Source organism: Cucurbita maxima, unplaced genomic scaffold (genome assembly GCF_002738345.1).
Source record: "Cucurbita maxima cultivar Rimu unplaced genomic scaffold, Cmax_1.0 Cma_Scf00029, whole genome shotgun sequence".
In the NCBI taxonomy this organism is placed as follows: Eukaryota; Viridiplantae; Streptophyta; class Magnoliopsida; order Cucurbitales; family Cucurbitaceae; genus Cucurbita; species Cucurbita maxima.
In genome coordinates this window covers 1606802-1622724 of record NW_019272045.1, presented here as the reverse complement: position 1 = coordinate 1622724, position 15923 = coordinate 1606802, and the positions used below count along the sequence as shown (strand labels likewise).

Below are 15923 nucleotides of genomic sequence, written 5' to 3'. Positions count from 1 at the left end.
AAAAAAAAAAAAAAAAAAAAAAAAAAAAAAAAAAAAAAAAAAAAAAAAAGCATGCTTAAGTTCTTCGCAGCACTTTTTTCAACCAATGTTCTTAATAACTCGCTATAACCAAAGAAAAGTAGTCAATATTTGTTGTTGATAAGGGTAAGTGAGATTCTTTGCTAGAGCAGCTAATGAGCTTAGAATGTGCCTTCTTGTTGCAGGTTAGCATGACTTTAAACATATCAGCAGACTTGCAGTCATTATTTACATGGAATACAAAGCAGGTGCAGTGGCAACCTATTATTCTCCTCTTTCTTTATTGTGTTCTCATAGTCCTTAACGGTCTGGTTGGTTAACTATGATTAGGCTCCTCAACTCTAGCAAAGACTTAACTCATAAAGTACCCTAACGTTCACGCCAAACGCTAAGCCATTCTCTCCAACTCTGTTACTACTAAGCCATTCTCCCCCATTTCCCATACCTCTTTGTTTAGCTTGAAGTTAATAGTGTTTTAAGGAGAAATTAGATTAGATGACGATGTTCTTTCTCCAATTTCGCTCGTTTGGAAAATGAACCTGTATAACAAATATATGATAAGGTAACACCTAAAAGGGACAATCACCGTGTAGAGAGCAACTGAAAGGGTTGTGTTTTCCTCCATCTTTCTTTCCCATTTTGAGGATCGAAATTTCTTGGGTTGTGTCCGTGCCTAGTTAGATCCTCTAATTCGGCTACCTCTCCCCAAGGCCGAACACATTTTGCATAGGATGATCACTGATCATTGGTGGCTTCTTTGCCTCTATTTGTGCAACAGGTTTTTGTGTTTCTAGCTGCTGAATATGAAACCCCAAAGAACTCCTTGAATCAGGTCCATCTCTATTTCCTATTACAATATGTTCTTAACCCGCTGTTGAGTTTCGTCTCTTTCAGCAACTCGCGTGACCTTCTAAATTTCTGGAATTTCATTTACAGATCTCACTCTGGGACAGTATTATACCCTCCAAAGCGAGCGCCAAGTTTCAAATCCATACTTCAAACAAGTATCGGTTCGTTGATCAGGTTTGCCAACTTTGCCAACCAATCTATGATGATTATAAGCTTTATCCTAGAGTGACAAAGTTGTATTTCTCCTTATGCAGGGGAGCAATCTAAGAGGTAAAGAGTTTAACTTAACACTGCACTGGCATGTCATGCCAAAGACAGGGAAGATGTTTGCAAACAAATTGGTCATGTTTGGATACCGCTTGCCACAAGAATATAGATGAGCAAACTTCTCCATTGATATGTAATTTCTGAACTAAGTTTAACATAGGCTTTAGCATCAGCTTACTCAACATTAAAGAACAGTGAACATTTTCCAAGCCATGAATTCATCGAAAAAAAGAGTTAAATTTAGCGTAATCAAATGTCCATTGACCTCTGTTCTAATTTTGGATGCCTATGTTTAAGCTAATGAAGCAGCTCATATTGGCCCAACTGATCTCTACAAAGTCTAGACAAGAAAGGGATGATGCTATGTAAAGTACATTCTATGGAGATTGAGAATTGGATCTATTTTATTATCCATTGAATCAAGGGAGGAAGGTAAATTACCAATATTCATGGCTGAAATTCTTTCATCACAGCTCCTTCAAGAATCCCATCGATGCCAAAGTTAACTAAGAATTGTTGAGGATCAACGGGGCCAGGTAGCTGAAATGAGAGTGAAAATTCTCCTGGTGGGCACAGGTTGTGGGTTACCATTTCAAACACTTGAGAATGCTTTTTCACTGTTCTTTCACCTGTTGTTGTAACTCCTTGTATCACTACTCTGCCATCCTTTTCAACTTCACAGTTAAATTCCTCTGAATCACAATGAATCAAAAGACTTGCCAAGTTATGACAGAAAAGCACTGAAAAAAATAGGATTGAAGTTGTAAAATTTGATTTAAAACGATCTCAGTTACATCCTTGAATCTATCAGACCAATGTTGCATATAAACTAGATATATAGAAGAAACAAGTTGACAGCTAGATCGACTAAAGTGATATTCATCCCATCTATCAACCAAGAACGAAACATTGTCTCTATTATTATCAGACATATCATGTCAAATCACCTTCTATTATCTAATAGACATGTCATATCAATAAAAGAAACATAGACTCATGGATGGGTAATGATGGTTACTCTTGTAAGATAAACCTGACCAGATGCAGTAATTATATAAGAAGATTCAGAGCATCAAAAGAAACTTACTTCCATTTCTTTTAACGCCAGGAAGCGACACACGAAACAAGTACGAGTCTTCACATTCTCCAATGTCCATCAATCCAATTATCGGTCCAACGTGCCCCATTGCTGCAGTTCCAGTCAATGCAAATCCTGTATCGTTAGCAGCTACGACACTCGCCCAATCTTCTTCACATGGTTGTCTGGGAAGAAATAGCATTGCTGGACCAAATTTCTTCTCCTCAAGATTACAGTCATATTTAGTTTGAGGAGGTGTCAAGCTACCATTATATGAACCACTACGAACAGAGTCATATTGCAACTCATCTTTAAGAGGAGAGAACTCTTTATTTGATGTATTATGATTATCTGTAGATTCAACATTGGAAGGGACTTTACGAACCGAAAAATTGTGCGACCTTGCTGCATCTCTATCCAAAAGGAAGTCATTGAGCCCTGTTAGCCTCTTGAACCTTTCAACATCCTCAGAGTTGAGATAGCTGACATCTGGGTTATGGATAAACGAAAGGTTTTCGATAAACCTATACCAGTTCTTGGACCGAGAATGGGGATGGAGTTCGGGTGGAAACAGATCAGGAAACTGAGGAAAACTAATATCTCGTCCTTGCGCAGGGAACTTCCCTTGGAAGAACTGGTGCAGTAAAGACGTTTTCATAATAAGAGATTCATCAGCCTTCCTCAAAACATAATAAAAGATGCGCTCTACTTCCACCACCTTTATTTGAGATCCAGCAAGTTGATCAGAAGTATAGGGAGGAAATGCCGCAGCAAGCCTCTGCAGAACTGACTTCAATGGCCTTTCACCTTTGAGGTCAGGCCCAAAGTAGATACCAGCGATTAAATACAAGAGAAAATGTTGGTCACCATCTGGTGTTTTAGTTGGCATAACAGTTAAGGGAGATTTTGAATCCTGGGGAAAGCTACCATCCATTGCAGTAGCAGACGCCAAATAGAACCTACAAACAAGAAAAAGTTGCAAATTGAAATAACAGGTAAAAACAAGATAAATTGCAATCATCTGGAAGGAATGCCCCTTTTATGTCCCTCCCTTCCCACATGCTCATATGCATGGATCCATACTAACATACTGTAAAGGGCTAACCAAAAATCCACCCACCTTCTTGTCCTAAGCCTAGAACATGAATTTGATTCTAATATCAATGGAGGGTCAAAAGACGGGGTGAAAGACTAGACAACTTCAATAAAACCGACGCGCGCTTACAGAGCATAACAACTTTAGAAAATTATTAGGGGGGAAGCCTTTTTACCGTATTGGATATCCGAAATTATCATTGTTAAATCAAGTACTATATCGAGCGAATATATGGATTTGACTGGCAGAAGTAAGCAGCTATCCAATAACTTTCTAGGATCTAGAAACATTAGAGAAAACGTCACCATGTTGTTGAGGATTGTTAGGCGGGAGTCCAATATCGACTAATTAAGGAGATGATCATGGGGTTATAAATAAAGAATACATCTCCATTGTTATGAGGTCTTTTGGGAAAGCCAAAAACAAAGTCACGAGAGCTTATGCTCAAAGTGGACAATATCATACCATTGTGGAGGTTCATGGTTCCTAACATGGTATCAGAGTCATGTCCTTAACTTAGTCATGTCAATAAGATCCATGTCAAACAAAAAAGTTGCAAGCCTCAAAGGTGTAGTAAAAAAGTGATTTAAGTGTCGATCAAAGGATGAACCTTGTTCGAGGGCTTCAAAGAAAGGAGTCGAGCCTCAATTAAGGGGAGGTTCGAGAGCTCCATAGGTCTTAGGGGAGGCTCTATGGTGTACTTTGTTCAAGGGGAGGATTGCTAGGGGGGAGTCCCACATTAACTAATTAATGGGATGATCATGGGTTTATAAGGAATATATCTTCATTGGTACGAGGCCTTTTGGGAAAAGCAAATGCAAAGCCATGAGAGCTTATGGTCAAAGTGGACAATATCATACCACTGTGGAGATTCGTGATTCCTAGCACATGACAACCACCATTTTACAATTACAGATTTGAATTAACTCCTTCCCACCTTTACTGACATCCCCACCCCCAAACTTTCTAGGAACTAATACTCGAAACACTTTTGCTATACGAACATGAATGTAGCTTAATGGTTAAGTCATGAACTCCTTCTTTTGAGTCCAAAGGTTTAAATTATCATCCCCGTATAAACTAAAATAAAATGATTACATATCTGTTTTAACCACAAAGGCCATAGTAAACCTAGATAATAGAAAGCTCACAATTCATCTGTCATTGCATAATTCAAACAGCCACGATTTAGGCGTTACAGCCCAACTGCCATTCTATAAACTGCAATCAAATTACTCTCCTTCTTATGATCTTACCAATCACTAGCAGTACGTCAATTCTAAAATTCAACCTATACCAAGCTAAAAGTATAATTTGTATCAAAATTCATCCATACCAACGGCTTTCTTCCTTTCTTGGACAAAGAAAAGAGTACCTATCTACTAAGTTCTAGAATCAGTTTGAGCTAGCTTACAGATAACATATTATCAAATTTAGGCAAGTGGCTCCAAAACAATATTGTGAGATCTCAAATCGATTGGAGAGGGGAGCGAAGCATTCCTTATAACGGTGTAAAAACCTCTCCGTAACAGACGCGTTTTAAAACCTTGAGGGGAAGCCCTAAACGGAAAGTCTAAAGAGGACAATATCGGCTAGCGGTGAGTTTGATCTTATAAGGGTGTGCAAGCCTCTCCCTAGTAGACACGTTCTAAAATCTTGAGCAGTGGGTTTGGCCTTATAAGGGTGTGGAAACCTCTCCCTAGTAGACCATCTTCCTACTAGATGTGTTTTAAAACCTTGAACGGTGGTTTGGCCTTATAAGGGTGTGGAAACCTCTCCCTAGTAGACGCATTTTAAAACCTTGAATGGTGGGTTTGGCCTTATAAGGTGTGGAAACTTCTCTCTAGTGGACCATCTCCCTAGTAGACGCGTTTTAAAACCTTGAACGGTGGGTTTGGCCTTATAAGGGTGTGGAAACCTCTCCCTAGTAGACCATCTCTAGTAGACGCATTTTAAAACCTTGAATGGTGGGTGTGGCCTTATAAGGGTGTGGAAATCTCTCCCTAGTAGATGCGTTTTAAAACCTTGAATGGTAGGTTTGACCTTATAAGGGTGTGGTAACCTCTCCCTAGTAGACATGTTTTAAAACCTTGAGGGGAAGCCTGGAAGGGAAAACCCAAAGAGAACAATATATGCTACCGGGGGCTAGGGCTATTACAAATATTTTCCAAATACAGGAAATTAATCTAATACAGCCATTCATAGACTTACCGATTGAAAATGTGGAGATGATACAATTTGGCCCTAATGTTAAACTAAGAACACAGTGTTTTTTCCAAAACCCAGCAAGCAAACATGGCTCATAATAATCCAAAATGGGCTCAGCTCATCCACAAATCTAAACTACTTCCTATCCAATTATCAAGCCAGTATCATTCGAATTCAACAAGACAGTCATAGCTAAGATATTCGCAAGTTCAAAGACGAATGAGGGCATTCATTATGTTCCATTCGAATTCCGCCATACCTTACCTGATTTGAAGGAATCAAGACATGAGATAGCTTAAGCAGGCATTTCGAGGTCAGCAGATCGAAACACAGGCGCAATCAGTACCAGATCATAAAAATCCCCAAAAACTCGGAATTACCATCGATTCCAAGGCAAGACTCAAGAACAGAGCGTCCGTATCAAAACCTACGGAGAAATGGTTGAGGTTGCATCAAACAAACAATAATAGAGCCGCACAATCGAGCAGTAGAAGATCGAAAGAAAACTTACAGACGAAATGTTGAAGAAAAGTTCAAGAATCCACCGGTGAGGAATCTTTCGATTAACCAACCACCGATTTTTCGTTACTAGATTTTGGCTACAATCAATCAATTAAAGACTAAATAACTCCCCACATCAAACCCATTTCACAATTTCACCTAAATTATCTCATTTCTTCCTTGTCTTCTCTTCTCTTTTATTTGTTATGTTCTCTTTCTTCTCTCTCCTCTCTCATCTCACCATATAGCTTGAGAGCATCTTCAATATTATAATGATTGTTTGTCTACCAATTAGTTCAAATGGTCTAACAAAACTACATTTGAATACGTATAACTCAATCTCTTAACGTTTAAATTTGGATTATTTATACTCTTAGGAGATATTAAAACTAAAAATTATCTGAAGTTCTAGTTAATTTGTAAGAATGGTTTGAAAGAACATGAAAAAGGTATAAAATTGAGTGGTTTTTTAAGCTAAAACGAATCTATATCGAGGATATATGACCAAAATACAATTGCATACTTATCGTCGTTAAACTTCACAGTTTTAAAACGTGTTTAGTAGAGAGATGAGACTTTCACACCTTTATGTGGGGCCCAACATCTACTAGGAAGTGGAGGTGTCCACACTCTTATTGGGTCAACGTTTACTAGGGAGATGAGGTTTCCATACCCTTATGGGAGGGCCAACGTCTACGAGATGTCCATACTTTCTTAGGGGGCTAGCGTCTACTAGGGAGAGGAGGTGTCCACACCCTTATGGAGGTCAACGTCTACTAGGGAAAGGAGGTGTCCACACCCTTATGGGTGCCAGCGTCTGCTAGGGAGAGGAGGTGTCCACATCCTTATGGGAGGGCCAGCGTCTACTAGGGAGAGAAGGTTTCCACACCCTTATGAGACCAGCATCTACTAGGGAAAGGAGGTCTCCGCACCCTTATGAGAGGGCCAACGTTTACTAAGGAGAGGAAGTTTTCACACCCTTATGGGAGGGCCAACGTTTACTAAGGAGAAAAAGTTTTCACACCCTTATGGGAGGGTCAACGTCTACTAGGGAGAGAATGTGTCCACACTCTTATGAGGTCAATGTCTACTAAAAAGAGGAGGTTTCCACACCCTTATGGGAAGGCCAACGTCTACTAGGGAGAGGAGGTGTCCACACCCTTATGGAGCTAGCATCTAGTAGGGAGGGGAGGTTTCCACATCCTTATGGGAGGGCCAACGTCTACTAGGGAGAGGTAGTTTCCACATCTTTATGGGAGGGCTAGGGTCTGCTAGGGAGAGAAGGTGTCCATACTCTTATGGGACCAATGTCTACTAAAGGAGAGGAGGTTTCCACACCCTTATGGGAGGGCCAACGTCTAGTATGTTGAGTTTTATGTCCTAAAACTCATAATTTGTAAACAAAAACATATTCTATTTTCAATAAAGTTATTATTGTTGTTTATTCAGTAAAGATTGTTATTGAATAAAGTGAACTTTACGATCATTAATCTAAATCCAATAAACTAATAACACTCTGGTTATAGTATGATTACTTGAACTATATGTAGAGACATAAGAATGGATCAAGTTCAAGTATATAGTCAAAATGATCTATAGTATAAGAATAAAGCTGAGTACCTTATTCTGGGGACACTATGGATGCGGCCCACTTTTGTATATGATATAAACAATGTGATCACTAAACTGTACATGTGGAGACATGTGAGTGGGGGCGTCCTATGCAATGAGTATTGCATAAGATCGGATCATGAAGAAAATCACTCTCACTTTATGATGTCATTTACTGTTGAGATTAATTTTCTTTTCATTCGATGACCTAGGTAACTCGATCGTAATCCTGAGCTAACCATGAACTCTTGTTTATTCGGAATTATCCTTAGATTTGCATGGGTGAGAGTGGCTCGAGTTCGCCAACTCAATAGGCTCCCATTTCAGGGGTAAGATTGGGTGAATAGCTGGGGACATGGGGTGCAAGATGGAATTCGCTCCTACCCACTTTTAGGGATAGAAGAGAGGTAGTTTCCCTCAGTACTGACTTCAGGTCTTGAACAAGGGCCCCCACCCACTCATTGGTCTGAGAGGGATTCGGTTTACTGGTTGGAACACAAACCAATTTTTCATAAGAGGATCAGTGGGACATAAGAAACAAGAATTAACTTTAGGGGTAAAACGGCTAATTGACCCAACTCTAGTTACGAACAACTTGTGAAGGATCGACTTACTAATCATGGTTATATCAAATGAACAAAAATATATCTATAGTAAGGGGAGTGCAACTATTAGGCTATAGTGGAGTGTCCTAGTAGTTAACAAGTGTTGTTGATTAACAAGGTTAATGAGTTTAACCGGTTAATCTTGGATCGTTGGAGCCCATGATCTATAGGTCCATTAGGTCCCTCTGCTAGCTCATATCGGACTAAATAATAGAACAGTGTGACGAGTGAGTTCGAAGTGTTCAAATTCAAATTAGAGAATATGCGCTATATATATACGATATATTTAACCGCATTTTTGTTTTATTTACGAATTAAACAAAAGAGAGAATTTGAGATATTTAAATAGTGTCGGAATTGATTGAGATTGACTTTTGAATTAATATTAAATATTAATTAAATAGTTTAATTAATCATTTAATATTACTTTAATTTGAAATTAATTTCAAATTAAAATGAAGAAAGTCAAAATGTTGACTTCATTTAAGGGAAAAATTGATGTTAGTGGAATTTTGAGGTGTCAAAATTTGATTTAACCAAACTTGCATGCTTGTCAAATAAACCCCACAAATTTGAGTGGAATTTTGAGTGTCAAAATTTGGTGATCTCAAATTTGCAAGAACATATAAATATGACTCTGTAAATAGAGTGATCATGGTACATGGAAGGTTGGCGTTTGGAAAAAAAAACCTTGAGAAAAACCTCTCACAAACTCTCTCTTCATATATACTAAATCCCTCCCAAGTTTAGTCACTCACTGGATTCCACAATCTCGTTCTAAGGCCGGAGAATAGTGGAGAAGATACTAGTGGGGTTCGAAACCGGTTCGTGAGGAAAAAGAAACTTGAGCGATAAAAGGTTAGTATTCAAACTTATTGAGTTTTAATGCTTTTGAACATGCTAGCTATTTTACTATAATTGATGTATTAAAGTGCCTAAGATCCAAATTACTTCCACATGTGTTATATTAACTCCATCATATTAGGGAGAGGAGGTGTTCACACCCTTATGGGGCTAGCGTCAAATAGGGAGGGGAGGTTTCCACATCCTTGGGAGGGCCAACGTCTACTAGGGAGAGGGAGTTTCCACATCTTTATGGGAGGGTCAATGCCTACTAGGGAGAGAAGGTATCCACACTCTTATGGGACCAACATCTACTTGGGAGAGGAGGTTTCCACACCCTTATGGGAGGCCCAGTGTCTATTAGGGAGAGGAGGCTTCCACACCCTTATGGGATTCGCATATGCTAGGGAGAGGAGGTTTCCGCACCTTTATGGGAGGGCCAACGTCTACTAGGGAGAGGAGGTGTCCACACCCTTATGGGGCCAACGTATACTAGGGAGGGGAGATTTTCACATCCTTATGGGAGGGCCAACGTCTATTAGGGAGAGGAGGTTTCCACACTCTTATGGGGGCCAATGTCTACTAGGGAGAGGAAGTTTCCACATCTTTATGGGAGTGCCAGCGTCTACTAGGGAGAGAAGGTGTCAACACTCTTATGGGACCAACGTCTACTAAGGAGAGGAGGGTTCCACACCCTTATGGGAGGGCCAACATCTATTAGGGAGAGGAGGTTTCCACACCCTTATGGGGTCCCCATATGCTAGGGAGAGGAGGTTTCTACATCCTTATGAAAGGGCCAACGTCTATTAGGGACAGGAGGTTTCCACACCCTTATGGGGTCAGCATATGCTGGGGAGAGGAGGTTTCCACGTCCTTATGGGAGGGCCAACACTACTAGGAAGAGGAGGTTTCCACACCCTTATGAGGGTCGAACATCCTTGCTGGCTCTGATCCCATTTGTAATAGCTCAAACTCATTGTTAGTAGATATTATCCACTTTAGCCCGCTACAGATCGTCATCAGTCTTGCAATTTAAAAACATATCTACTAAGGAAAGATTTTCACGTTCTTATAAGAAATGTTTTGTTCCTCTCTCTAACCGATTTAAGATTTCACACATACACATCTCCAATTGTGTAATCATATCCCACAGTGCTATTGTAGTATGCACTCGTATTTTGGTCATATTTGGCCCAACTTTAATTTGTTTTAGTTCAATAACCACTTCATTTTATACATTTTTTGTATGTGTTTTCTTCCTGGTCATGCCTTCAACTTAGTAAAAATTTCAATAATCTTAACTTTTAATGTTTATATAAATTCTAACTCCCACATAAAACTCATGATTAATATATATATATATATATATAACCGCGCGAGGAGGATGCGAAGGGACGCACTTAACCGTATTCATCTCAGCCCAATGCAATGCAATGTCTCTTATAAATTCATCTCCCACTGGCATTTCTCCTTGTCTTTAATACTGGATTCGTTGACAGAATCGGAACTCCCTTTTCCGAAGTCCCCGGCTACTTTCCGATGACTTCTCCGGCTAGGTATATTCTTCTTTTGACGTTCGATGTAACCATGGTGTCTGTATCTCTGAATCAGTTTTTAATCATCGGTTACTGCTGCTGTGGGGATTTTCTCTTTTCTAATTACTGTCTTCCGTTTATTGGCACATGAACATTCTATTGTTGAAGAAGATGGGTATTAGGTCAAGGGTTTTTGGTGATAATGAGAAATGAACTGTAGTTACGGGTTTTAGAAGAATTGATGGAAATTTTGTGTTCTATTTGTTTGCTATTGAATGTGTGTATGTGTAATGGTTATTTTTCTGTGTTCTTGTTTTGAATTGGTGCTTATGAGTGGAAATCAGGGGGGAAATTTGTTGGAGATTTTGGCGATTTTAAAATAGTTGAGGTTCTCGGTAATGGGAGTTCGTGGATGAGCCTTAACTTTTCTTATCTATGGTTCTGATTGTATTTTGAGACGAGTTCTTTTCTTTGGTCGGTATGAACACAAGTGCTTGTTCATGGCTCTTCTTTTTGGACCTGAACTGATTTGATATTCTTATGTACTTCACGGGTTCATGAGTTTTTCTTTTTTTCTTTGGAGAAACTGAATTTTGGTAAGAGCATGTAATAATAAAGAATTTAAGGTATGAGTTCCAGTCATGGTGGCCTATCTGCTTAGAATTTAATAAGTTATCTTAGTGACCGAATGTAGTAGTTTCAAATGATTGTCCCTTAAGATTTGTCAAGGTGTGCACAAGTTGGCTCAAAGATTCATAGATTTCAAAAAAGAAAAACACCTTAGTTATTTCCAACAATCTTACGTTTTTAGAAAAATAACACCGAGAGGAGAGGAAGAAGAAGAAAAAGAAGGGCCGACTTGAGTTGAGTTATTGCCAACACTCTTACGTTTTTTAGATATGTTAACCTTCTCTTAATCACAAATGATAAACACCTTAGTTGTTGTGTGTTACACCCTCCTCCATCTTGAGAATTTCTGTTTGTTGCTGTCTCGTTCTCTCTCTTGGTCGTGTAAACTCCCCCAGATGTCCAAATTCACATAATATCCTATTGACAGCTTAGGCCACAGGCATTACAGCATTTGATAGACCAAGCACATGATTAACCTCGTGGCAATTTTTTTAGGCATGTGGCACACTCTTTTGTACCTGTCCCTATAGTTGTGAGATCCCACATCGGTTGGGAAGAAGAATGAAACATTCTTTATAAGGTGTGGAAACCTCCCCCTAGCAGATGTGTCTTAAAAACCTTGAGGGGAAGCTCGAAAGGGAAAACCCAAAGAGGACAATATCTGCTAGCGGTGGAGTTGGGCTGTTACAAATGGTATCAAAGCCAGACATCGGGCGATGTGCCAGTGAGGAGCCTGAGCCACGAAGGGGGGTGGACACGAGACGGTGTGCCAACAAGGACGTTGGGTCTCGAAGAGGGGTGGATTGAGGGGTCTCATATCGATTGGAGAAGAAAACGAGTTCCAGCGAGGACGCTGAGCCCCAAAGGGGGGTGAATTGTGAGATCCCACATGGGTTGAGGAGGAGAACGAATGATTTTTTATAAGAGTGTGAAAATCTCTCCTTAGCAGATGGGTTTTAAAAACCTTAAGGGAAGCCCGAAAGAAAAAGTTTAAAAATGACAATATCTGCTAGCGGAGTGCTTGGGCCATTACAGTAGCTCAGTAGCTTACTGTCGAGGCATTCATCTTTGTCTTCTTATATTAGTAACGTGAATAAATACTCTGGAAGAAACAAGTCCATTAAGTGAGTCCTCTCTGTGACATTTTGGCTTCAGTCTGAGAAAAGTTTATTTACGCTTGAGAAATTTATTTTTTTCAAAGAGGTTATGTTTGTCAAGAGAAATTGTTGGAAATGGCTGTCAAAATCTGCCCTTCGTTCTATCACGGCTCATCTTCTATCTGTTGTTTCGACCACATGAACTACACCTCGGTGAAGAAAGGAAATCTTTAAGACTAAAATATCCTTTCTTTTTCTTACTATTTTTCTCTTGAAAATCTGTATGCATTGGAATAATTTGACCAAATAGGTTATGCCTAGATATTTCATGATATGTTAGCATACTTTCCAATCTTTTATTTTCTATTTATAATTATACTTTGGTTCATTATAAGTCATATATCTCATATCACGGTGGTGATATCTTTTATGCTCTTCTCCCCCCACCCCCGCCTTACATGATGAGCTTGTCACTTGCACGTAAACACTATATCACATACACGCAAGAGGGTAGAAGTTTCCTTCACAATTTTTGATTTTGGCAACGACTTTTGTCATAATCTCAGACTAGATTGTATTAGATGTCTGTCACCCTCCTCAAATGCCCATTACAACACCTCCAAGACCATCTTTTACTTATGAGTTAATTCTCTAAGGAAGAAATGTTCTCAGTTGACTTGAGTAGGGACTGAACATACTGTTGGACTGCTTATAGTATTGGGTCAATTTGGAAGTGTTTGTTATATCTTTTGTAGCGTAAAGTTTAAAGAACCCCACCTCCTAGTTATATGAGCTTGGATGCTTGGAGATATCTTGGTGTCCCTAAATGGAAAATTTAGGCTCTGTTTATAACCATTTGGTTTTTGAAAATTTGACTAAGAATTTAAATATTTTATTTTTGAGGAAGATGTAACACATCTTACAGAAACGGTAAGAAAACAAGTACAATTTTCAAAAACCAAAATGGTTATCAAATGTAGCCTTAATAATTCAAAATCTTTGTTCTCTCAAAGTTGACCTTTTGATGCATGAACCTCCTTGAGATTAGTGGGAGTGGGAGTGAGACCTGAGCATAATATGAGGGAGATTATGAGATCCCAAATCGGTTGGAGAGGAGAAGGAAGCATTCTTTATAAGGGTGTAGAAACCTCTCCTAGCATACGCGTTTTAAAAACCTTGAGGGGAAGCACAAAAGAGAAAGCACAAATAAGACAATATCTGCTAGTGGTGGGCTTAGGCCGTTATAAATGGTATCAGAGCCAAACACGGGGCGATTTTCCGGCGAGGAAGCTGAACCTTGAAGGGGGTGGACATGAGGCGGTGTGCCAGCAAGGACGCTGGCCCCAAAGGGGGTGGATTGTGGGGTCTCACATTGATTGGAGAAGCGAACAAGTGTCGGCGAGGACGCTTGGTCCTGAAAGGGGTAGATTGTAAGATCCCACATCGGTTGGGGAGAAGAATGAAACATTCTTTTTAAAGGTGTGGAAATCTCTCTCTAGTAGACGTGTTTTAAAAACTTTGAGGGAAGTCCAAAAGAGAAAGCCCGAAGAGGGTAAAATGCCCCTATCAATGGGCTTGGACTTGGACTGTTAGAGTGATCCTTTAGCACCCTTTTTATTAGGAAAAGAAAGGATCTTAAAGACTCATCCTTCATGTCTGTTCAATAAACGGTATAACGGAAAGCCATCAGACTATGTTTTGATCATATTACTGTCTTGCAGGGCTGAGGACACAAGAAAAAATGAGGCAGAACCATTAAGTCTTCGTAACCAGATTCTCGATGTGGCTCCCATCAATAGCATGCCATATATTGGTCCACCTCTACCACACAGCTACATTCCTTCTTCTCCGCGAGCAGAAGATCCCGAGGCTGTGGTGAATGTTGGGCCAGCTATGGTATATTGTCCTCTAACAACCCATCAAGAGTGGGATAATATTGTATCTTCCACCAAAAGCGGGGTTGCCCTCACCGGGACTGCAGCCATGGGAAAAGTTGGACCAGTTATCGGACGTGTGGACATCGGTGAGAATGACAATTCGTACTTCTTCCGTGTCTCTCTTCCAGGGGTGGCTAGAGATCAAAGTGAGTGTTTGTTGAAATCAATCAGTTCTCTCTCACCTACTCTCCTACCATAATGTGCAGCTGTTAATGTTATCCTACCAATATCAGCACAAGATTGTTCTTATATCTGTTGTTGCATCATCGCAATCATGTCTATTCCTGTTTCGGTGCACATGAAAACTATCTATCTGACCAGACTATTGTTTTCTGGCAGCAGACAGTTTCAGCTGTGACATGGACCCGGACGGGAAAGTGAAAATAATAGGAGTAACGACGACAGGCGAGAACATAGTATGTAAGAATTCACAAGTGTTTCGGATGCAGTCGAAAAATCTATGTCCACCAGGTCATTTCTCTATCACTTTTCAGCTACCTGGTCCTGTCAATAACCTGCAATTTTCTGGTGCTTTTGGGGCAGATGGGATTTTAGAAGGCAGTGTATCTAAAGGGTGATCAACAGGCTTAAATAGAGGGGGTGAGGCCTTTCTGATAAGGAAACAGGCCTATTAGGAAAGAACTTAATTTTTGCTCTGATTCCCTAGGAGATGCTTTGGAAGGACCTGCTGAATTTTGTTTGGCCTAGCTTACTAAGCGCGGGTTCTCTTATGACATCTTGGTCCAGGGGTCTTGGCTGAGCTTACTAAGCGTTGGTTCTCGAACCGGCCAAAACAACCCCTTCGAATCTGGAGAACGTGAAACATCAGGTCATTTTACATCTTGGTCCAAGGGTGTTGGCTTAGCTTACTAAGCATTGGTTCGAGATCGGCCGAGCAATCCCTTCGGACCTAGAGAACGTGAGACGCTGGTCTATAATTCTTCATTCCTCTCTCTCTCCCTTTCCCACTCATTGATTGAGTACTATCATTAGATCCTTTTTTGGATTATAATCAATTTCAAGTAACCCATCATCAAATTAAAAAGATCTTTGAAAATTGTCGTGAAAAAGGTGTATTAATAACACATGACAAACGATTGTTCACTTTGTAAAACTTTCTACGAATTTAAAATAATTTTTGTTTTAGGTGAATATTTGATCCTTACCCTACCAACCTTTACAAAATTTTTATTTTATGTAATGTTCAATATATGTGTTTACTTGGTCTTGGATTTTCAATTTTTGGTATTGAATTATATATTCTTGATATATGTATATAAATAATGAAAATTGAAGAAAAATAGAAATGGAAAATGAAAATTTTATAACCTAATAAATGAAGAATAAACAATTTGATTGCCTAAAAAAATTGAAACATTGGTCCCATAATTAATTTCAATATTACTTATCATAATTAATTTAGATTTAATAAAAAAATTAATAATTTTAATGGTATTAAATGAGGTAGGTAATCATAATTAGAGGGTAAAATGGTCAGAAAACATATCTAAAAAAATTAACAAATCCAAATGAATTTTTTTTAAAAAATAAAGGTTTTTTTAAGGAAAAATAAAAAATAAAAACAGCACAATTAATTTTTGTAAAAATAAAAATTTGTTAGGAATGAAAAAAAAAAAAAAAAAAAAAA

The 15923-nt window shown here is 39.2% G+C and overlaps 4 protein-coding genes across 6 annotated transcripts in view; 3 read left to right on the top strand and 1 right to left on the bottom strand.

The window, feature by feature from the left end:
* LOC111465704 (signal peptidase complex subunit 3B-like) overlaps positions 1-1410 on the top strand; it is a 3231-nt gene extending 1821 nt beyond the window's left edge. Inside the window, exons 3-6 of the mRNA XM_023110216.1 lie at positions 204-266; positions 797-850; positions 955-1041; positions 1122-1410. Of these exons, the coding sequence (XP_022965984.1) occupies positions 204-266; positions 797-850; positions 955-1041; positions 1122-1247 (330 nt within the window). The 3' untranslated portion in view covers positions 1248-1410. The remainder of the gene's footprint in view (positions 1-203; positions 267-796; positions 851-954; positions 1042-1121) is intronic.
* LOC111465577 (increased DNA methylation 2-like) lies at positions 1362-6186 on the bottom strand. Its single transcript, XM_023110029.1, has 4 exons — positions 6028-6186; positions 5781-5943; positions 2222-3171; positions 1362-1826 (listed from the first exon to the last, which is right to left on the bottom strand). Exons 3-4 carry the CDS (start codon positions 3144-3146, stop codon positions 1582-1584), a joined length of 1170 nt encoding a protein of 389 aa, XP_022965797.1. The 5' UTR covers positions 3147-3171; positions 5781-5943; positions 6028-6186; the 3' UTR covers positions 1362-1581.
* The window catches only part of LOC111465647 (uncharacterized GPI-anchored protein At5g19250-like), a 23739-nt gene continuing 11979 nt past the window's right edge, over positions 4164-15923 (top strand). The window contains exon 1 of the mRNA XM_023110133.1: positions 4164-4195. The gene's annotated coding sequence lies outside the window, so the exon portion shown is untranslated. The remainder of the gene's footprint in view (positions 4196-15923) is intronic.
* On the top strand, positions 10457-15337 carry LOC111465668 (alpha-crystallin domain-containing protein 22.3-like). Of its 3 annotated transcripts, XM_023110174.1 has the most exons (4): positions 10457-10632; positions 14060-14421; positions 14615-14746; positions 14943-15337. In XM_023110174.1, the coding sequence occupies exons 1-4, from the start codon at positions 10616-10618 to the stop codon at positions 14981-14983; spliced, it is 552 nt and encodes a 183-aa protein (XP_022965942.1). In that variant the 5' UTR covers positions 10457-10615; the 3' UTR covers positions 14984-15337. The 3 variants fall into 3 exon arrangements, with proteins under 3 accessions (XP_022965942.1, XP_022965941.1, XP_022965940.1); XM_023110173.1 differs by having other exon boundaries at positions 14618-15337; XM_023110172.1 differs by having other exon boundaries at positions 14615-15337.